Below are 22,983 nucleotides of genomic sequence, written 5' to 3'. Positions count from 1 at the left end.
CTTCTACACTAGAACAACATGTTTGCTTTGTTCACAAATATTCACCTAAATATACTTGTCTCTTCTTTGCCTACCTTATGGTTTCTTCCATGTTTGTCCAAAAGACAGATGATTGATTTAATATGTCCTTCCTTAATAATGTTTAGAGCTTCTGGGCTTTCCACCAACACACAGTGTAAAACCTCTAGAATTCCTGGGGGGCGGGGGGAGGAAAAAAAAGAAAAACTATTTCTTCCAAGTGCATATAAAATCATAACTGCACATATAACTTTCTAATGTATTGTTCAGCAATGTGGAATAGTTTCAAACATCATTGTTTCTGATAAATAAAACCAGCAGGATTAAGGTACTTCTAGATTTTTCAAAATAAGTCAATATAGTAATAATCAGAAAGCACAGAAAAAAATGTAAATGAATTTGAATTTTTAATAACAAATATGTGATGATGAACCCTCGCAAATTCAAACAAACTGAATAAAATATTTGTTTTCAGTGAAGAGGTGACAACTTCATACTACTTACATATTATACACATAAAACATGCTCTCCGTATTTACAGTTTTCTGTTTCTCCCTTTAGAAAACCATACAAACCACTAAGGGAATCATGTAACTCTGAATTAGAGAGCCAAGGTAAATTCCCAGTCTACTGGCCCACTGTGTGTAATTTTCTTTGTGTATGTAACAGCTATACTGGGAGCCACAATGATGCTCTTAAAGAGCAAACAAATAGAAACTAGAAAGAAACTAAGATGTGCAAGGAAGCAAGAACCTCTAAATCTCCAGTGACCCCTCAATTAAATGCAATTCCAATCCATATAAAGTAGTAGTCATTGCCGTCAAGAATCATTAGCCTTAAAATGGTTCCCTCCAATGGGGCACTAAAACAAGCTCCTGTGTGTAATGGATCAAGTCAGCCCTTGCTTTGGGATGTTCCATATTTCATAAATACAAATTTTACATCATTAGCAGTTGCTACAGTTGTTGCCACAATGAGAAAAATCAGAGCACTGAGCAAAAGCTGATAAGCAGTCTTAAACATAGAGATATGCAATTCCAGTTTGTGTCGTACATCTCTCATCATTCTGTCTTCAACCTTGTATTCAAGCCATGGCTCCAAGCAGGATTTACAACATGAGTCTTCTACTCTTTGCCACACTCCCTTCTACTAAAAGAAAAATGTAGCACTGCAAACTCCCCTAGGTGTGGCAAAAAAATTCATCAGATAAACACACTATCTCAGTAAGAGTGATCTGGTATTTCTTTCATCCTAGTGAGGAAGAGATCATCAGCCCTTACAGTTGAGCAAGCCTAGGGTCAGTTAAGGAAAAAAGTTCCAAACAGCTACCAACTGAACACAGATTTTTCAGTCTTAGTGCCAAGACAGCGTTACGACAGAGAAATATTAGATTTGAAACAGTATTTATGCTGATCAGCTGTCTCCCTCTCACCTTAACATTCCAGACTGGATCTATGACTTATAGAGAGAGCAAGAGTTTTCTGTTATATTTCCACAGGTTTGGAATAAATCACTGAAAAAATGTCTATCATAAGCAAACGGCAGCTAATATTTAAGAATTTAAAGACTGTGGTTTATCCACATGAATATCCTCAGTAGGCATCTGAAGTTTTGCAAACAATAAAAACAAGCTTTTCACTTTGTAAACAATTAAAAAATATAAATGTGAATTTAAGGAAAAAGAATATGTATTTTGATTTATCAGGGTTATTTTTACACACACTCTTTTTTTGTTTAATAATTTCTGAGTAAAAAAATACAATATAGTCTGGAACATTACTTCTAACTAATCATAAAGCCTCTCACAAACAAAAATTGAGCAAGCATTTTAGAGACAACCAATCAAAAATTAAAAGGAAAAAAAAAAAAGTCAAAACCACAATATAATGAGCTAATGAGCTAGATGTAAACTCCCAAAGTCATTCTGTAGCCCTGAAGATATAAGCAGAAAATTTCAACTACAAATAAGAGAACATATTAAACCTGAATTTGGCTGCAATAGATGCACACTTCCAATATTGATAAAAAGGATGAAAACCTAAGAGTCATGAGAACAAGCTAAAGGAGTAGATGTCCTGCAGCAACATATCAGGAGCACAAGCCATCCAGCTTCCCAACTAGACAGGCAGAGGTCTCTTGATCATGGTAAAACTACCTAGGGAGGTAAGGAAAGTTTTATAAAAGGATCTCCAATCTAGAGGGGTAATCTGAACAAGATGGACAACTTTATTGTGTGCCACAGTGGTCTGGGAATGCAGGGAAAACACTATATTCAAAAGCTGGTAATATAAAGTTTGCCACTTCTCACCGTAGCACTGAAATACACTTTTAACTATATAAACAGTAATCCAATATGAAGTGCTACCACATAATGTAAGTGTGGTAACCATAACCTTGGAATTTTCAGATTTGTGTAAGTAGATTGATAATCCTATTTTTGTCTTAAAATAGTATACAGGGTTCATTTTATAGTCTTAACCTTTTCAATAAGTAAAATTACTTTGAAGATGTTAAAGAATCAATAATAAAAGAATGTTATCAATTAGACCCAGCTGCCACAGCAACTTCTTCAATTACTGCAGCATCTGAATGTTCATTATCAAACACATCATTTTCTAAGGGCAAATTCCTTCTACTTCAGAAAAAATTGTCTATGAATGTACAACGTCTGTTTGGACTGGTCTACTTTTAGATTGTCTTTATTAAAGACAACTGGACCTGTTCCGATTTCATTGGAGTTGCTCAAGGCAGTAAAGTGTTCAAATTTAATACAAATATTACAAGCAATATGATATGCAGAGTTCATGATACAGACGAGTGAAAATTCTTTTTTAATGACAAACAGATGAAAGGAAGCATACATGTTCAGGACAACATGTTGGCTCGTTTAATGTCATACTGTACAACAGGACAAGGTAATCCCATCTGGAATATATTTCAGAGAAAAAGACTAATCTAATCTTAATTTATGCATTGAAGAGAGAGCTGAAACATTTGCATTGCATTATTCACTCAGTTCCTGTAGTTTCTCACTTCTAATACGGTCTACTCTTAGACAAATTTATACTTGGACAAATCTTCATTTTCTTTCCTTTGCTTCAGTGAACATCAGGAACAGAATGAATTTCTAATCTAAAACACACAATCAACTCACAATTGCTGTTTATACACTTAATGCTTTTATTCCATTTTTATAATATTTTTAGTTCAAGGATAAGAAAAAAGTGAAAATAGGAATTTTATTGATAATAGTTTATGGAGACAAATCTTTATCACAAGACATTCAAGAAAACACCTGCAGGAGATGTAGTTGACAACATCACTGTTGAAGGTGAACTTAATTTTGGAGTGATTAACAGAGCACGGTGTTACTTCCTTACAAACACTTTTTTACGTTAGAAAATTAATTAATTATTTTAGGTGAATATATGCAGCCTGGTATTCTTATCTAAAAGGTGTCCAGTATTTCTCCCTATTGTAGACCTACCACTGTAAATTAAAACAGTGCATATCCTTACTCCATTGAAGGCATATAATGCCTAAAACCTGGCAAGCAAGCATCCCACGTAAAATCACAAAAGCACATTTACATACTAAAAGCTAAACATACTGTGCCTCTCAAGACAACTAAAGCATAGCACAAGCAGCATGTTGTATAACTGATTCCCTCAAAACCAGAAAAATTCTTAATTATAAAATCAGTCTGGAAGGCAACATGGTAGTTATGTTACCAGAACATATGGGGAACGAGTTCAAACGACCTAGCTCCTAGAGGAAAACTCAGGACAAAAAAGCATTGCAAATATTAGTACCTTCGGAATTTTTGCAGCATGTCATGATGCTCATTATGCAGTATGACTACTATGTCAGATTACTTTGCTGTTTACAGAATTCATCTCATACCTTACTATAATATCATAAGGTTTTTATTTTCAAAGCTTATTTTTACTTTCAGATTAATTTTTAAAAATACATACGCACAGCGGAAACCATGTAACACAGCATTTTTAGAGCTGTCATAACAGATTTCATCTTGAACCTCTAACAACTGAGCGCAAAGTTTTGCATTATTTCTGAGAATCCTAGCCCTGCAAGTTTCAGATGTAAAATTAGGTCTCTTAGGAAATAAATTCACCATGAATAACTGAGGAAATACATTGATATTAAGAAGGTTGCAGTCAAATACCATGCAACTACATAACTGTGAGAACACTTTCCTTAGATGGATGGTCTCACGCCAATGGTGGGCTGTAGTGGAGATCTAGCCAGAGATTTAGCCAATTTTTAAATGCTTCTTTCAGTTCCCTGTTACTCCAATGTTCACGAAAACAAGAAGATCACAGCACCTGCAGAGCAGGTTTCTCTGACAATAATGCAAACCAACACGAATGTTCAGTCATGAAATCTATTTAGTTAGAATCTTTATGCCTAATATACTAGCTACAGTGACAGGATTATCACCAAATCTCTAAGTAGACACCAGTGCCATGAGCAGCCTGTTGTCTGCAACATCCCCTGAGAACTAAAGCAGTGATACAGATTTAGTCTCATGTTCCTTTTCCCTCGTAGCTTGAGCAGCTCAAGGATTCAGAGCATAAACAAACCACAGTTGAAACACACCAGGTGCACATCAGGAAGAGGAAGTAATAGCACAGTAAAACAGATCCCCTGCCCTAAAGCCACAGTTCTGCAGCAAAAACATGAAACAAAATTCTGCAAAAATACTTCTACGAAACATTGCTGATGGGAGAGGCTTACACAGGTAAATGCTTCAAAGTAGCAAAACAAGCCTCTGCACCAAGAGAGGAATAAATGACTTCTAAACTTTCTGCTTGCTCCAAGAGTTGAGAAAGGCGAAAACTTTCCAGAGGAGAAGCATCTATGTATAACTGCACTTTGCAGCTGCAATCACTCACTGCAGACCTTGACAATCAGCTAGCGAACACCATGGCAGTTCACCCTTGGCTCTGAGAGGGAGAACAGTCCTGCCACTGGCATTTGACCCATGAAATCAACACTATTAATTGCAGAAACGTGGTCCTAATATCTCTTCAGTAACTTCAAGATACACACAGCAGAGGTTCTTTAATACAATGAGATTTGTCTACCATCTGTTTACAAAATCAAAACTATGGTAGCATGTTTCAAACACATACTTTTAAAGAAAATAGAGTGGTATTGTTAAAAAATAGTATTCTAACAAGTACTGAAGAGCATTTTTTTAAAAGAAGCACATGCCAAATGTGGTAATCCAGGAAGCCACATTTAAAGTTCTGTTATAGACTTCTATTATGTCAATAGCTACATAGAAGACAGCAAAGAGGTACAGAGTAACAATGTGTCAATGTCAATAGGAATCATATATCACCATGAGAAATTCTTAAGATATTATTTGCATTCACATAGTATGCACTGTTCATACTAACTATTTCTTATTCTACTCAAAAAGTGTATTTTGCCAATACAGTCCAAAGAGATTTTTGATCAAATTTAGCTGTAACTTTTTTTAAAAAATCCTTTGGAAACTTAAAGATACAACGTTTTTGTTTAGCAGGGTAGGTTTATGGAGCACAGATTGCTTTCAAAGAAACAGAATCCAGAATCACCATTTCAGCGAGAAGTACAGTACAGCTCAGCATATCTTCATTTACTTGCACTTTGAGCAACACAGAGACTAATAATATCTCATAGACACTAAGGGGTTAACATAGTCATTTAGCAAGAAGATCAGGCATTAGGTAATGACAAAATAAATTAGCTAGCTTAAAGAATTTGTGTCTAATGTGAGACAGAATTCCCAGATTCTCAAATCTCCAGTGTGTTTCAGGCATTCTCCTTGTTAACTTCAAACAGAAATTCAGACAGGGAATGCATGTGTATTATGTAGGTAACCCTGTTACATGCAATATATGGGTGTTTCAAGACCCATCTATTACACATACTCAAGTAGAATACATGAACTTTCCTAGATTACCACTACAGTCCTTTAAGAAGAGACAAATTATATCCATTCCATACAGTCATTATTATATTTAGTTTGATGCAAATCCTGAAAAACATGCAGACTTCCAAAGAGAAAGGAAGAGAAGGTACTATTAATAGAATTACAGAGAAAGTAACTTAATACAAATTAAGTTGTTTGGCAAAATGGTTTGTGTGCCTGAATTAGAAGGTAATACTACAACCAACTGGTCAAGGAAATGACTGCCAAAACTTATGGTAGAATTACAAGTGAAGCCTATATGCGAAAATGTTACAAACATAAATCTCACTTTATTAATATAATTTACTCTCTCATAGGAAGAACTTCATGATAACTAGACTGAACAAGGATATCACTAATTTTAAAAAATGACAAGCTGGTCAAATAAGGAAGTTAAAATACTATAAAGCATACCAGAAGAAGCTTCTAGTCTTTCTAATCTGCTGATCAGCCAATCAAGAGATCCAGAAAACTGAGCACAGTTTTTACGATTCCCTCGAATCAGAGCGGCTATTGGGAAAAAAGAGGAAAAAAAAACATAAATCACAATTATAAACCCATTTAAACTAAAAGAATCTCTGTCTGGTCTTGCCAGGAGTGATCTAGTAAGATTCTCAATCTTTAATTATTTATGTTCTTGATTTAAATTTAAATAGTTAGATTTAAGCATAAGAAATAGCCTTGTCATGAAACTGACCTTTAAGTTATTTGAACTATTTTGGCTGTACAATCATCTCCATAATCCCTGCAAAGTGCTCTACATTACATCACCAGCACTGACCCCACAAAAGTCAGCTGCTACTGTAGAAACAAATGTCTGTAAAACAGTATTCTTGTAAAGACAGTAAACATTGGAAGAGCAAAATTTGAAGCCAAAACCACAAGTGTGATGAATTGTAAATTATTTTCTATTGATACAATACCTTTGTTCAAGAATAACAGGAACTAAAACAAGATAGATGTCCAGGAACTATTTGTCATGCTTTTGATGGGGCTGCAGGTAGGAAGGAACTGGTTTGAAGCTCTTTCAACCTCACATTTAAGCTGAAGATTGAAGCAGACTGAATGTGTGCAGTGATTTGGTGGGTAGAACTGACTAGAAATCTCACTGAGCACTGCAGGTGCTCACAAACCTGCCCTGTCCTAGAACATGTGCCTTAGCATGTATATGCATACACATGAGACCTCAGAGAAGCATCTGTTCTGCTCTGAAAAAAACAGTAAGACACTGAGATTTCTGTTTGGTGTGTGGAACAGTGCAAACTGCTTTTATTAAGATCATTTTCTAGTTACGCCAACAAATTATTTCAACCTGAAATTTCAATGGTTATTTGCAGCAGCAGATGCTGTTTGCCCTGCTAAGAGGCAATGGCCTCTTAAAACCAATGCTTCATTGGTGCAGAAATTCACTATGTTATATTGCAACTGTTGGTTTATGCTGTTTCATTTGTAAAAGGCTAAATTTACAGACTTGTGACATAAACATGATATGAAACTGTATTTGCCAACTGGAAATGCAATCCTGGAGTTAGTTGCAAACAAGTCACTGCACTGACAGTTCTGTATCATTAGGAAACAGATCAAAATCCAAGTGCTTCATAGCAAAAAACAAACAAAAAGAACCAAACAAACAAACAAAAAAACAACCAACAAAAAAAAACACCCACACAAACAAACAAACAAAAAACACAAACAATCAAAACCAAAACCCAACCCCTAACAAGGAAAACAAACAAAATCCTTTCTCTTGCTGCATTACATGATAAAAGAATCTATACCCTGAAAGTTTACATATTGAATTAATCATGGCCATAGTTATTTGAAAGTACTTGGGAATCATAAAAGGAGGAAGAAGACACAGATTAGAACTAAAGAACACTTGTTCCTGTAAGTGACTTTTTTGTTGATTATAGGTAAGCCATATAATCCCACTGTGCTTCAGGTGCAAACACAAAATGAAGGCAGTAATAGTTCATCGTTTAACACGACATGAAGAAATTTAACTTCATTAACAGAAATAAGACACAGATGGTTTCATAAATGCAGCAGAGCAGAGGCTTGTGAAAGGTTAGTATTCAGTGATTAAAGCTGTGCACTAAATGAGGCATACAGCCACTTAACATGGAAAACAAAAAATAATATACAACATTTGCTTCTTTTATTGCCCACTACTCTGAACAAGACTAGCATCTAGTTTTAAAGAAATAAAAACCAGGATGTGGTCAGTCAGATATTAAAGCCACATAATTACATATACTCCTGTGCATTCTTTGGTGATACAAAAGCATCAAATACAAGTTCAGAGTGATTGTATGTATTTGTCATACAGGAAGGACAGATGCCTTAGTAGGTATATAGCAATCATTTTAAATTGAAACAGGGTAGGTTTATAGGGTGTTTCGAAGATGAACCTAATATCAAACCAGTATATTTCATGATGGCAACATGTTACAGTTACACAAAAATGTACAGTTTAATGAGTTCTTAAGTTTCAGTAACCTTTTTATAAATTATAGAGATACATAATAAATAAAGAGATATAGTGATTTCAAATTGGGTCCATCTTGTTGAAACACCCTTTAGATTGAATATAAGGAAGGAATTTTTTACCATGAGGGTGACTGGATCAGAAGATCTTTAAAGGTCCCTTGCAAGTCAAACCTTCCTATGATTCCATGATCTTTATATGCAATAGTATCCAGTCTCAACTCAAAGTCTATAAATGCCTCCATTCTCATCACAGTGAAATACATCACAATGTCAGTGATGTGACAGAAGCCATGAATTCTGGCATCACGGTTTGCTTTTATTTATGTGCAGACTCAAAAACAAAGTACTGTTTGCTGAAGCAAGACTGAGCCAATTGTCATCCATGCAATTACTAAACAGCTCCAGCATTATTCAGAACAGAGCAATGTAAAAATTCATTACAGCCACATCAAAGCCAGGCGTCTTAAGCATTAGCTGCCAGAAGATAGTTACTTCCAGCTAGGGAAGCAACATAAGAGGCAGAAAGGGCACACAGAGACTGGGAAGTCAGCAAAAGCTTGTCCACTTTTGTACACACTACAAGTCACAGAATCACAGAATGTTAGGGATTGAAAGGGAACTCAAAAGATCATCTAGTCCATGGAAATATTACTTTGAACAGGACAAGTAGACTCTTTCAGAAGGAATTTCAGATGTGGATAAATGATTCAGTATTCAAGCCACTACTTCCTCTAGTCTGAGCTTTCCTTAATGCAACAAGATAAAATGAACTAAATTCTTACACAAACTTCAGCACAACCTTCTGTCTATGAATAACACAACTGCAGACTTTTATACAATATCATCTACACTCTAAAAGGTCATCAATTTATTTCATTGACACCTCTCTGGACCTAGTCTAGATACTATTAAATGTTTATAATTCCTGCCATAACTTCTTCAATTGATTCTTAATAAAATACCTACCATTAGCATACATGAAACAACCACCTTAAAAAAAAAAAAAAACAAAAACCAAAAAAAAAACACTAAAACAGAATCACTTATTCACTTTACTTAGTGGGCATATATGAGCTGAAAGATAGATTAAAAATAAAAATCAAAACTTTTACCAGTGTTCCTTCTATAACAGGGGTGTCAAACTCATTTTCACCAGGGGCCACGTCAGCTTCACAGTTGCCTTCAAAGGCAAAATTAGTTTGATGCCCCTGTTCTAGATGACCTTTTTATCTCAGGGTTGGACAGGCAGAAATCCCCCAAAACCATATTACATAACGGAGTTATGCAAGAAGACAGACATTGGCAAAGATAAGTGAAGAATGGAGCTGTAACATGCAAACAAACACGAGAAAGACCTACACCAGCTTGAAAAACCTGACATGAGAAGAAAAGGAAAAGCAAAAAAAGGGAAATGATGCAGAATAAGTTTAATGAAACTAACTTTTAAATTGTATTCTATTCTTATAGCTGTATTCTTTTGTTTAAATAACCTATTTTAGTATGAGAGGCCACGCTCACTGGAATTCCAGGCCACAATTGTAGACCTATCTTGAAGCTGGTTGCTTGAGGACGGTGGGCCTTGAAGACCAGTACCAAGAGACAAAGAGTTTCTCTTTATACACTCCCAGTAGAGGCTGCAAACCATCAACATAAGAACAGTAAAAAAGCTGCCTGGAGGATGGAGAAAGAGAATCCATTAAGATAGAAAGAAGCCCCAGAGCCAGAATTACCATTGGGTTAAAAGGCACGTAGACACCATGTGAAGGGCATGTGAAGAGCAGCATGTGAAGGGCAGGTGCATAGACTGTGAGGATTTAAAAGTGTGAACCTCTTTTGCCTCAGGGTCCCTCCCTTTGAGAGACACCCAGTCTGGACTGTTTCTTTGCTATACCTTTCAATTTATTTTTTTATTTTCTCTTTTGATTAAATTATTTATTTAAGCACAGATATCTGAGACTATGCTACAGGAAACCTAATCTCAAGAGCATTTCTTTAACAGAAAGGATCTGGACACTCCGCTCATTTATGTTGGCAAGTCATAAAAATTCTTAATCATCAAATATCATAAATTCACCAGCAAAAGCTGCCATCTACCTCTGAAACGCCTCTTCAATACGAAGTCAACAGCATACCATTGTTACAAATTACTCTTAGCTGAAATCAAAGCAGTCTGATGTACTTGAAGTACTGCTTTTGACCCACAGATCAACTCACTCATCACTATGATGCAAGTTACAGGACCAGAGCGAGCTGTATAAAGAGTGTATTTAGCTAACAACTATAAAAACCATGGAAATCAAAACAAAACCATTAAAATTACTTTATAATGTTCATAAAATGTAACACTAGGAAATGCCACTTTTGGTCACCCTCACAACCTGTGCATACACATCATGCTTCAAACTTCAGTTACATAGAGGTGGTAGATCTTAGCAGCCCATCAACCAGAATCAGAGCCAAAGGAACCACCTCCTACCCTAACAGCCTGCCGTTAGGTGCCAGCAGCCACTGTTCAGCTAGCGTTTCTTTGCTCTGAGAGGTCCTGGGAGAGGACTTGTGGTTGTCTCAATTATATTTATTGTGTCAACTTCTATTTCCTCTGAGAGAAAGGGTAGTGGACCAGACAGCAGCACCTCACTGGTTTTATCAAGAGCTGTGCACCATACACTGGGTATCCTTTTTCCTGCCCCAAGATTATTTTCTTCTTCAAGAGCACAAGATGATGTACCTACTTTGACTATGGAAAAGCTTTGTAAAAGTACTATATAAACAACTGCCTCAATTGACTGACTTTGCTATTGGGTAGTAAGGAGAGTCTATGTGAAGTGAGGCATGCCAGTAAAATTTCATTTTCTGTGCCTTTGAATTCAGAGAATGCAAATTTTCAGTATGCCTTGCACACCTGAAATACTGCTGAATATTCTGAAAAAAGGTCAAATCCTACAGCTCTTAATTTAGGAACTAGAAAGGGTAGAGTCTTTTTGCCTACATTTCTTCCTGTAACTGTTCGTCTGAGTGAATGTGAGATAATATCTTCTATTTGCCTTATTACAGAAATTTCCAACAGAACACTTATTAAAAGTTCTAATTATTCAGATTACTAATCATAAATGACACAAAAGAACTCCTAGATGATAGCTTTGCTTTCCAAACATGATTTAAAAAGCTTCCAATAAATAAGGTTCAACACCACACACTGAGTAGCAAAGTGAGAACTAAGTATTTTAAGTACCAATAATCAAGGAACACTAAGTAAGGAATGGGTCCTACAGAAAAACTCATATGTAATCATGTTTCACAATGCATATCCTCAAGAGAGCCAATTAATACACACACTACATTTATCTGGGCACTTCCTAACAGCTTGAATCACTTCATTTTACAAACTCAGTATTCCGCTGTGGAGTTTTTAAGGGATTTGATGTACAACCTTAACCTAACCTTACTCTTATAGCTTTTCAATAACAAATTTTTCAGGAGTGAGACTCAGTATAAATGATACATAAAATGCGTTATGTTTTATTGGAAAGTAAGATAACAATCCTGCAAGGTTTTGGTTATAGAAACTTTAGATTTATGCTGCAGTTCTGCAGCCAGATGTGTGAAAAATCATAACTTCTACAAAACTACCTGCCTTGTCATTGGTCCTCAACAGAGGAATGAAATACTCACATATAATCTGTTCACACATTTTGGGGCAGAATACAAGATAAATCAGCAATATGATGAGATGAAAAGCAATCAATCATTTAATTGAAGTCAGAAACATGTAATTTATCATAATAAATACTATTAGAAAAATCACATTATTTGAGCGTTTTCAGTATGTTTTATTCCTAAGCACATGCAAGGAGCTGGAAATGCAAAAACCTTATTTGATTCGTATCCTAAATGTGTACACAGTGGAAAGTCTTTATACTAAAGCAGGTATGTGTTTCTTTTCATCTGAGTATTATTTTGAGCAAAATCAATCCAAGTAACACATAATATGTCTTACCTAGCAATTCATACAAGGAATTCAGAATAGATTTCCATGCTTCTCCAGCTTCTTTCCCAGCTACATCTGCAAAATGAGCTGCACTGCTGTATACATTCAAGCGATCAATACATTCAAGAACAAGGTTGATCATACCCTAAAAATGGAAAGGCTCAGATTGTCAGAGAAAAAAAAGTATTGTTTAGGTGCAAACACATAAGATCTTCAGAAATCTAAGAAAACAAAACATGAAAGGCATGATATGCAAAACACAGGAATATATACATGGAGTCAGACAAGCAGAGTCAAAGCAATCCCTACAGAAAAGTTTTCCTTTACTGTGAAACTAACAAAATTATTATTTAGGATGGTTAAAAAACAAACAAACAAAAAACCCACCCCAAAAGAAAATCACCAAACATAGTATTCCAGATATAATTTTAGGCAATTTCTATTCTTGAAGGCTTTTAGGCATCTGTCTAAGTACAGGCAACTGTCAGACACAGAGAAATAACAGACAATTTTAAACAAAATATTTAAAGCATACTTATTAAACTGAAACATCCTTCTGCATCAAGAGATTAAACTATAACAGAAGAAACTAATTCACACATTATGTTAGTAAATGACGGTTAGAATTCAGGGCATAAGGTCAGGTTAATATCTAATAAAAAAAAAAAAAAAAAAAAAAGAGAGAAAATAAAAAAGGAAGAAAAGGAAGCAAATCCTTACATGTATTCCTTTAGATACAGAGGAAAATCAACAAATCTAAAGAGATTATAAATGAAGCAGATAATTTGAATCTTAGAGGACAAAAAGAAAAACAATGCAAACATGCACCAGATCAAACATCAGTGCTACACACACTGTGAAAGAATACTTGCAGACAACATGGTGGAAAATCAGGAGTAAAACTGACAGAAGTACCTCTTCTTGGAAGAGGTTCTGGCGATTCTTCAGTGCTCGGAGCCTGTTTTGTTTGTCTTCATGCTCCAAATGTTCATCAGGGGGGTGAAAATAGCCAATCAAGTCCTGAAGGCTCAGACTGACTGACTCAATAGGCAAATCGACGGTGGAAGACTTTGCTTTCTTGCTGAGAGCATCAAGGCCCCTACAAGAAGAAGTCAAGTCTCCTGAGTATTGGAAATCGATCTATTTTATCATTTATACTCATTACACATTTAAAAACAACATTTTTTTAGATGCCAAAACTCAATTCATGTTCTGACAGCTATGTAACTTCTCAAAAACTATTTATGTCTGCCCCATTTTCCTCTTAATGACCCATGCCTCCCTTACAAAACATAAGTGGAAGCATCAAAAATATTGTTTCTCTTAAATTTTTTTGAAATCCAGAAAACACATTTTAATATTCTACCTACACATTTAGCAGTATCAGAGACAGACTAAAAGACAAAGAGAAGTTATTGAAAAGCTGTTCAAAGCATCATGAGGCTGGAAGTCAAAGAACCAGTCCTACGGTGCAGAAGAGCGCCCAGCTAGTCCATACATGCTCTCGAGCGCATCTCTAACCTGCTCTTAAGCCATCCTCAGTGCCAGAAGATGCAGCTCCTCCACACACACCTTCCCAGCACTTCATTAGCCTTTTTGTTTCCCTGATATACAAGCCTTGACCTTGCTGTAGTCTATGACCACTGTCTCCTAGAAGAAGGGGGCAGACCATTTTCATCTATGTCACACCAGCCCCTTGCTTAGCTGAATCTCCGACAAACCCGATAATGCAAGTTTTCCTCAGCACTGTGCTTTCCAGACCCCTAATATACCTTTCTCCTCCCATAAAACCTGACATTTCTTACAATGCAGCTGTGGCAGCCGAGACCTCACCAATGCCAGGCAGCAAGTGGAAGGTGAGGGTTTGGGAAGGCAGCAGTGGGCAGGGGGTCTGTCCCAGCCAGGGGCTGCAGGAAGCCTGCCAGGACCTTCTGAAAGGAACAGAGAGGGCCATAAGAGGCAGAGAAACCAGGGTGCTGAGGGCCTGCAGACACAGTGCCCATCCTCAGAGACAAGGGAAAGATCCAGAGGATTCTGAAACTCTGCAGGAGCCAGACAGGGCCCTGAAGCACCAGGAGAGGAGCAGCCCTGAAGAGAAGGGTTCACCCTGGTGGCACAAAGCAGGGGAGAGTGGGAGGAGGGGGCTTATTTGACACTCATGGTTCCCCTTCTGACTCATTCTCAATCCTGCCATTTTAAGAAGGTGCTTTTTCCTAGCATGTTTTTGGGTAAAAACACCTATGTAGCAAATAGATCCTTTTTGTTTTCATCCGTTCTCCATTTCTGCTGACCTAAAGACAAGCACACTTCAGCAGGCAGAGGAGCCCACCACGCCTACACAGGCACCCTCCAGCCTCACACTCATCTCCCTCTTTTCTTTCATTAGGGGCACTAAAGGTTGCCAGCAATCTGACCAGTCTTGCCAGTCCTCTCTCCCAAGCTGCACAGCATTCTGCCTTCTCCCAGGATTCCTCTCCAGGCCACGATATGGAATAGAAGCCCCATTTTATGCTCTTTTTGCTGGATTCAGACAACACTGGTAAGTATTTAGAGAGTGGGGCTGAGAGGGGGGTGGTGGTTGTTCAGTTGGTTGTTTTGGTTTGGGGTTTTTTTGTTTTATTTTTTAACTGGCCTGTCACTGCATTTGCATCTCAAATGGTGAACTACAGCTAGAAAAGTTCTACATTTAGGAAACGTTGTGTATTCAGTAGGAATATTTACTGCTGAAGATTAACAGTATCTTAGAATAAATAATTCAATGTTTCAAAAAGATGGCTACAAGAGTTATCTTTAAAACTTAATTTTTATTGTGAGCACATTATCTGAAGCACAATTTTTGTACTGACTTTATGGGAAAGAACTGGGGCACACAATTCGGAAAATAATTTTGATCCTTTCCAATTCAGGTGTTTCTTCTTGGAGTAACATCCTGTCAAAACTAAATTGTTAAATGCTACCTTGGACTTCCTGTGCACTCTGCAAAGATCTTCATTGTAATTTAGCAGTACCTTGATTTGTGAAACCTTATCATTAAATTGCCTTTCTCTGTCCTTATCTTTTATGGCATTCTTAAGCTTCTAAGAAAATGTATTATTTACAAAGTGACCTAGGGCTTGCATTTCTCTTGTATTTTAAATGTCATACAGTAGGCAACTCTCCTGACAGGCATTTTTCTCTGTTGTTATTTAAGTACCTGGGTAAATGTTTTTTCAAGAAATGTACATGTCTATGTCTGGCTATGCACTGATTTAGGACACTGTTGATTCAGGTCACCATCTCCTACATTGTCTTCTTATGATTCTACACAGTCCTATGGCATATCATCCTTTTTCTAATGCCAGCTTACACTGATGAGAGGGGCCTTTCATCAGTTACTGAAGTCACAAACATTTGAAAATTCATTTTATCAGTGTTACTGAGAAGGACATTTGGAGTAGTAAAATCAACACAAATTGGATACATCTCGCAGTGTTTCTGAATAGCTAAATACTATAAAACAAAACATTTTATATGTTGCAAAGTATTTAAGAAACAAGTACCATTAAAAAGAAACTAATAAAGTGTAATGGGAGGGCAGAAAGAAGGTGTGATTTCATACTTTTAAGATTTTTTTTTTTCTCGAGACAATGTACGTATTCAGGATATTTGTGTCTTTTATAAGTTTGTAGTTATGCAGTTACCTCTTTCTTCCAGGTTTTACAAGGAAGAGCACTTTTAAAAACCGTACACAGAAAGAGCTAAATGATGCACCGCATGACTTATAGCAAATTTTGGCAAGGAATGGTTTGTTTGTTTTTTCAGTATGTTTATTCTCTATAATCAAGGTTGAACAATAATATCAGAAGATAGAGAAAAGAAACTGACCAATATCTCTCAGGGTACATCTCTGCTGGTAAAACCTAAAGAATTGGCATGAAGTCTGGTTTGAGAAGTATTCATATCTTTTATTTCTGAGGGCTAAACTGTGCACTGTAGTGTTAATGGCCACTTTGAATCAAATAAAAGAGGAAAAATGTCTGTGCTCCTTGAGCCAATCCCCGACAGAAAAAAAAAAAAGAAAAGGGTTGAAATGATAATTTTAAAAGCACACCTTATAAACCTGTTGAAAAGGAAGACAGTACTACGGATGACACGTGCCGTACGGGATTCTTCATTCTGAGATCTGGACAATGTTAAACCATCATCCATGTGACCTTCATGGTGCATTATTGCCTGCAATACAAAAACAAAAACCTGTCACTGCAAAATGAAACATTATTCACAAATAAGAAGTATGAAAATTTGCACAGGAAGAAAGGCTAGGAAAACATGAAGCCACACCCAAAGGAAAACAAAATAATAATAATTTAATTAAAAACAGATAACCCCCATGTTTTACTTCCTCGTTTCCAAGGATGCACTTGTACTGATCCAGAAGGCTCAGTGCCATAATAATCTCAAAGTCACAGCTCCTATAAACAATATATTAAAAAAAAAAAAAAAAGTCTAAAACTATTTTCTTGTCAACCTTCAAAATAGTTCTGTTACACTCCAGCAGATCCCTGAAGTACAGACAAGGTCAAAACATGTATACTTTACTGGTTGTGATTTCTAAGGATGTTACTGGGCTTCTTTTCTGACTATGCCTTGAGTCACTACCAATAATTTACAGTTTTTTATGTTTAGTTATTATGGCTCTTAAGGCATTCAATCCAATCTACATAAGTATTTTAAACTATCTTAGGTAATTTCTTTTTTTCATACACACAAGCGTGTACATAGAAACTATTGATATTACTTTGCTAAATTATTCAATAATGTATCTTATTATTACTGTTATAGTTATTAATTATATTAGTATTATAATCACTAAAATTTTACAAATATAAAAACACTGTTTCCTAAACATACACTATTTTTATAAAATATTTATAGAATATATGTCTGTGTGCATATATATACACCCATATACAACACAGATTTTAGAGAGGGAGAAATATGCACACAATTTTAAGGCATGACCGTTCACATATACCAGATGTTGCTCTAGTTTTGTAGATCTGACATGTAAAACAGTCATAGAAAATACTACAGTGTGCATAACAGTCACTTTTTTCACCATTTTTTTTTCCCCAAAACAGAAGGGTAAAGCATTTTTTTCCTTGCTGACAAATAATTTTCTGCAAAGTTATGTGTTACAATAAATACTAAAATATATGTAGCTTCTTGAAGATGTGTTAAGTCATAAAAGAATCCTTCTCCTACTTCATTATGCTGAACTAGCATTCTGCTTGGCCATGGTTACTCATTAAAAGAAGAAATCTCTCAGGGCTCAAGACTTGAATATTCCAACCTGAAAGGTAACACACTGACAACGTGGAAAGAAAAGACTTTGAACTAAAAGCCTCCTCAATCCAAACTACAGCACACTAAAGAAAGGAATTTTAGCATATTCTACAGGCTATTACTTATATTTTAGTTTGACTAATGTGCACTTCAGCTTTCAGTTTAACAATTCAGTACATCACGTAACTTTTAAATACGTGACTGGAAAAAAAAAAAAGAAAGAAAACACCTTTCAGAATGAGAACAAGACATGCTTAAAATTTTTTTTAAATCCAGAAATCAGCTATATCTTGTAGCTCTCTTCATTTTCCCTTCCTGCCCTATCAGACTGTGACTGAATGGAATGCATTCCTCTTTAGAGTCTTACCTTCCGCTGCACGGAACCCATTCTCACAGACTTTGCATCAGCAGACTGGTATGTGAGCCATAAGCCTGTGTCTACATGTTGTATGAAGCATATTGAATCCCCATATTTTATTTCAGGTGCTCCCATTCCATCCACCTCTTTTCTTGTCCCTATGTCCAACTTTTCCTGAAGAAGAAGGAAAAAAAATGTATACAAGAACAGCAATCAATATGTTCATATTTGCATAAAAGATTGAATACTAGACAATTGTCCAGAACAGGACCTAAAAGAATATTTGAGATCCTTCATTAATGAAATGAATAAAAAATGGTGAAAGTGTAACTTCTAGTTAAACATTTAGGGAAAAGATGGAGACAGAGATGCCATCCACACAAAAACCTAGCTCATTACACTAAGAAAGATGGGTGTATCCATTTCAGCTGCCTAGGAAAGAACTAGGATCACAACTGACAGTAGATTCTTTGTTGAATCAGAAAAGCTCACGAAACAACATCAAAGAGATTGAATGACATAGCTGAATCAGGCAATAACCTCCAGAAGCTTTTATTGGGGATTTTGTTAGGGGGAGAGGGGTGTTGTTGTTGGGATTTTGTTTGTTTGTTTGTTTGTTTTGTTTGCATTTGGTTTTGGTTTTTTTCCCCACCTAGAAAAGATACGCACCTCCCTACAATTTCTTTCCTGCTGTCACAGAGAGATGGTCTTTAACCTGTCATTGCCCATTACTGCCCTGCCCAACAATGGGCTCAGTATTTCCTGCAAAAATAAATCAATTTCTGGGTGTTTGTGACTGGCACGTTGACATGCTGTAAAAGAACAATGGCATGACCATGCATCAGCCCAGCTGGTGTCCTATACAGACAGCAGTCATTTCAGGGGAGGAAAGGTAGTATCTCAAACAATACTATAGCTTGTAACTCTAATTTGAGGTGTTCCCCAATACCTAGCTCTTCTAAGTATCAGTTCCTTCCCCACACAGATCCATTTAGAAGACAAACAGCCTATGCATCCTGGCTCATGGCAGATCATCCATTTAACCACTCAAATGCACATGGTTTGACTGACTGATACACCTCTTGTCTGCCTGCATGATTTGTTAAATCCACAGGTAAGCATGGAAAAAACATGTTGCAAAGGCTCAGTATATATCTTGTTAACTGTAGGAGGGATGTTAATGTATAATAGTTATGCCCAAAACTTCTCAGGGGACTTTGACCTTCTTCACAGCAAACTGGATTTGCCTGTTCCCAAGGCTGTCGCCAGTACCTCCTTTTTAGGCAAAAATCTTCTCCATTGAGAGTAACCAAAACCACTTTGACCCCTTAATTCTGATTCATGTGATCAAGTTATTGACACAGAAACTACTCATCAATCATTCTTCTGGGAGGAGAGGGAATGCATTGCTGCATTTGAATTGCTGCATGCAATTGCTGCAGTTGAAGCTGAGTCCACTGTGATACTGCAGTTGCTGTTCTGCTCTCTCTTTCACAGCTTCAACAGCGCAGGCAGATTCACCACTGCAGTAATTCCCTGGATTCTGCTTCTATATGTGCTCACACACGCCCAGATAAGAAGCCGCTTAATTTTCACCACTGTTAAAAAGGTCATCTGTGCAAACTGCAGGCCTATTCTGGACCGTACATTCAGGGTGCAAGAAGATATCATTAACCACATGAAGCTTCAACCTTCTCTGCTTCTCCTGATCAAAGGTAGAGGACAAGCCACTTTCTTCCGTTTCTCAGAGTAATGTTACAAATAATGAGACAAAAAAATTCTAAATGTTCTATCCTACTACAACCAGGGAAGATTAGGAGAATGATTACACTGCACACATGTGCCTTGACAATGTGAGAAGACAGCTTCACAGTAAAAGATGACAAAAATTGGAGTTGTCAAATGAAGATAAAACAATCTCTAATTTATTAAAGGATTTTTAAAAGCATTTATTAGATAAAGGGAGATGTCATGTAACTAAATTTTTACCCTACAAATATGAATGCACTTTTTCATAACATTGGGCTTCCAGATATACCACATTCATCAATTCCAATTATTAAACTGTTTCTGGACACAGATGTTAATTTCACTATTTTGCTAATGCCCGATTCCTTAAGTGCTGAAATTCTTATTAAAATCTTGTCCATTGATACATGGTAGTAACTGATTTATTAAATACATCTGATGCCAATTACTGCGTTATTGTGTGCTTCTATTTCATTATTAATTCATTATTTTGTTCATATTATCTCTCTAAATGTTGTATCCAGTTCTTTCAAAAGCTATCACAAATAACCTGACTGTAATAACAGCTGGAAATTGAAATGGTACTTATAAGAGGACATTGCACACAAATGATGATAAAGGAAAAAATAATTTAGGCCCTGCTATCATTTGAAGACAAAACAGCCTGATTTCAAGCTCCAGTCTTTTGAATTCTCTTCATAACGAGAAGACAGTGTGAACCTGTGTGAAGATACTGTGCTTCTACCTTGTAAGATTTTCTTTTTTCCCAAGTCTTCTTCCTCGCAACTAATTTCTTAAAATATTAATATATTATTTTTTCCCATAAAGCACTGTCAATGACATGAGGAATAATTAACTTAAAATGAGGAACAATTAACTTTAAATATTATTCCATACATTCTTTAAAATGTACTGCCTACAACAGAAATGGAAGGGGTTTGACGGTGAAATCTTCATTCCAATTAGAATTAACACTAAATTTACTTAGCATAAAAATTGCAGTGCCAACAACTTGCCAAAATCTCTGTCCCCACCTATGTAAGTACACTGACAACTTTGCACGTAGATTTACAGCCCAGACTGCGTTCAATCATTAATTTGAGCTCTTTCCTGCAAAATAAACATAGCAGCCAGGAAAGTATACAGTAAAAGTTGGATTAAATACAGGAGAGAAATTAAAAGCCAGAGGATGGTGTGGGGGCAACAGGCATCGGAGCATTCATTTGGGAGCTTCAAGACATTGAGCTTTTTTGGGTAGTGAAAAGAACTATAGATTTTTTTATGAAGAGGGAGATTTGAATGGAGTGGTGGATCCATGCCAATAAACTGCAGGTAGTTGAGAAAGTGCATATCAACCTCAATATCTACTGTAAAACAGTTCATGAGTAAAAAACAGGATCTGAAAAACATCAGAAATCTCCACAGCATCATTTAATAATTGCATTTTGATATAGACACACAATACAAATTCCCAGCCCACTACCCTCTTACCATAATCTGGACAAAATAACTTTCAATGGTTTTATCTTAATGTTGAAAAAAAAAAAATATTCTAAGCAGCCTCGCCTTAAATATGTTATCTCACTCTAATGTTTCTGGTTAATTCTTTGCAACATTCCGAAATGGATTCCCATTATTAAGGCTTGACCTTTCAGTGTTATCTCTTGTCATATGACTCAACCTATACCTTCTCTCAGGACTGACATTCTAGCAGATCTCACTGACTGGAAGAAGTTAATTGATGACTGCTTTTCAAGCTGACATTAGCATATTTCCTCTGAAATTTTATGAAGAAACAGATGAAGATACAAATAAAGGCCATAAAATTTTATTAAAATTTCTGTCCAGTGGAAAAGACTGGACAGGAAAAGCAGACATTGTACAGAATGTATAAACATTTCTACATTAGTAAAATTACTTTATTTCAGTGGAAAAGTGGTGTTAAGATAAAGCTTTTTATCAAAAATAATCAATATTTAGCAAATGTGAGAGAAAAAAAAAAGATCCACAGAAATGAATCACTACAAATTCAAGTCTATAAAAGAGTCATATATTTGGGGAAGAAAATATAGATGTCTGTAGACATCCAGTGGTGAATAAATTGAGACTGCAAGAGAGAAAAAAAGAGTTTTCTGAATTGCAGACGCTTTAAAGGCTAATCTAATTCTCATTTAATTATTAGAGTAATATATGATAACTGGAGCACAAAGCCCAATTCTCAGAAACAAAATGAAAAGACTCTTAGCTCTTCAGAAAACCCACATCTTCTAAGTGCTTTTTGGCTTGTGATGATTTTAAGCTTTCCTATTTCTTTATTTTGCTGAGCTATTTAAAGAATTTTAACACATAAGAAGCTCCTGATCTCATTTTTAAACTTCTGCACGAGAAGTTTGCGGGGAAAAAAAAAGTACATGTGTATGTGTGCAAGCGTGTGTTATTTTGAGCAGCTGAGTTCATGTAAGATAAGCATCTGGTTCATATAAGATATAAAAAACTTCAGCTTTCTGCTTCTCTTACACTTCTTTTTTCAATGCAGTACTGGCAAGGCAATGTGCTTAGAATGTTGAGTAAGCCCCTTGCAAATAATAAGACTAAAACCAACAACAAATGTTGAGCATTACATTTGCATCTGAATCTTCAAATTTACAAGGGATACATTTTCTGTATTTTTCTAAGCAAACATTAAAGCTGCTTTTCATTTAGAAATTGAAATTATCATCCACTCATATGCCCGAAGGAATTAAGTCTTTAACATTGCAAATAAAGGTATTCTTCCCTCATATCTGGTTTTGCCTATTTGAGCTAACTTATCTATAGCACAAGTGGGATCTTCATCATTCTTTTTGGGAGTGGAAGGAAGAATAATGATCATGGCAAAAAAAGGACCAAAATTGCTGTAAGAAAGATCTAGTTCCTTGGCATACTCCCAAGTACTAAAGCTCTGTTCAACAGAGAAGATTATGGGCTGCCTCTTACCCAGGAATAATTATTTGGGGCTAACTACATGCAACCACACAACTAAAAGGTTGGCTGGTTTCTCCATACATGCTTGGAGGAAAAGAGACCGCTAAA

At 36.1% G+C, this 22,983-nt stretch overlaps 1 protein-coding gene across 8 annotated transcripts in view; it reads right to left on the bottom strand.

Moving 5' to 3' along the window:
• RYR2 (ryanodine receptor 2) overlaps positions 1–22,983 on the bottom strand; it is a 397,519-nt gene that overhangs the window by 194,016 nt on the left and 180,520 nt on the right. For all 8 annotated transcript variants that reach the window (XM_065057819.1, XM_065057821.1, XM_065057823.1 and 5 more), the window contains 6 exons: positions 18,172–18,336; positions 16,570–16,691; positions 13,395–13,578; positions 12,489–12,624; positions 6,416–6,511; positions 75–193 (listed from right to left, as the gene is read on the bottom strand). In XM_065057819.1, the coding sequence (XP_064913891.1) occupies positions 75–193; positions 6,416–6,511; positions 12,489–12,624; positions 13,395–13,578; positions 16,570–16,691; positions 18,172–18,336 (822 nt within the window). The remainder of the gene's footprint in view (positions 1–74; positions 194–6,415; positions 6,512–12,488; positions 12,625–13,394; positions 13,579–16,569; positions 16,692–18,171; positions 18,337–22,983) is intronic.

Source organism: Columba livia, chromosome 3, assembly GCF_036013475.1.
Source record: "Columba livia isolate bColLiv1 breed racing homer chromosome 3, bColLiv1.pat.W.v2, whole genome shotgun sequence".
Lineage (NCBI taxonomy): Eukaryota > Metazoa > Chordata > Aves > Columbiformes > Columbidae > Columba > Columba livia.
This window is presented reverse-complemented; position numbering and strand designations above follow the sequence as displayed.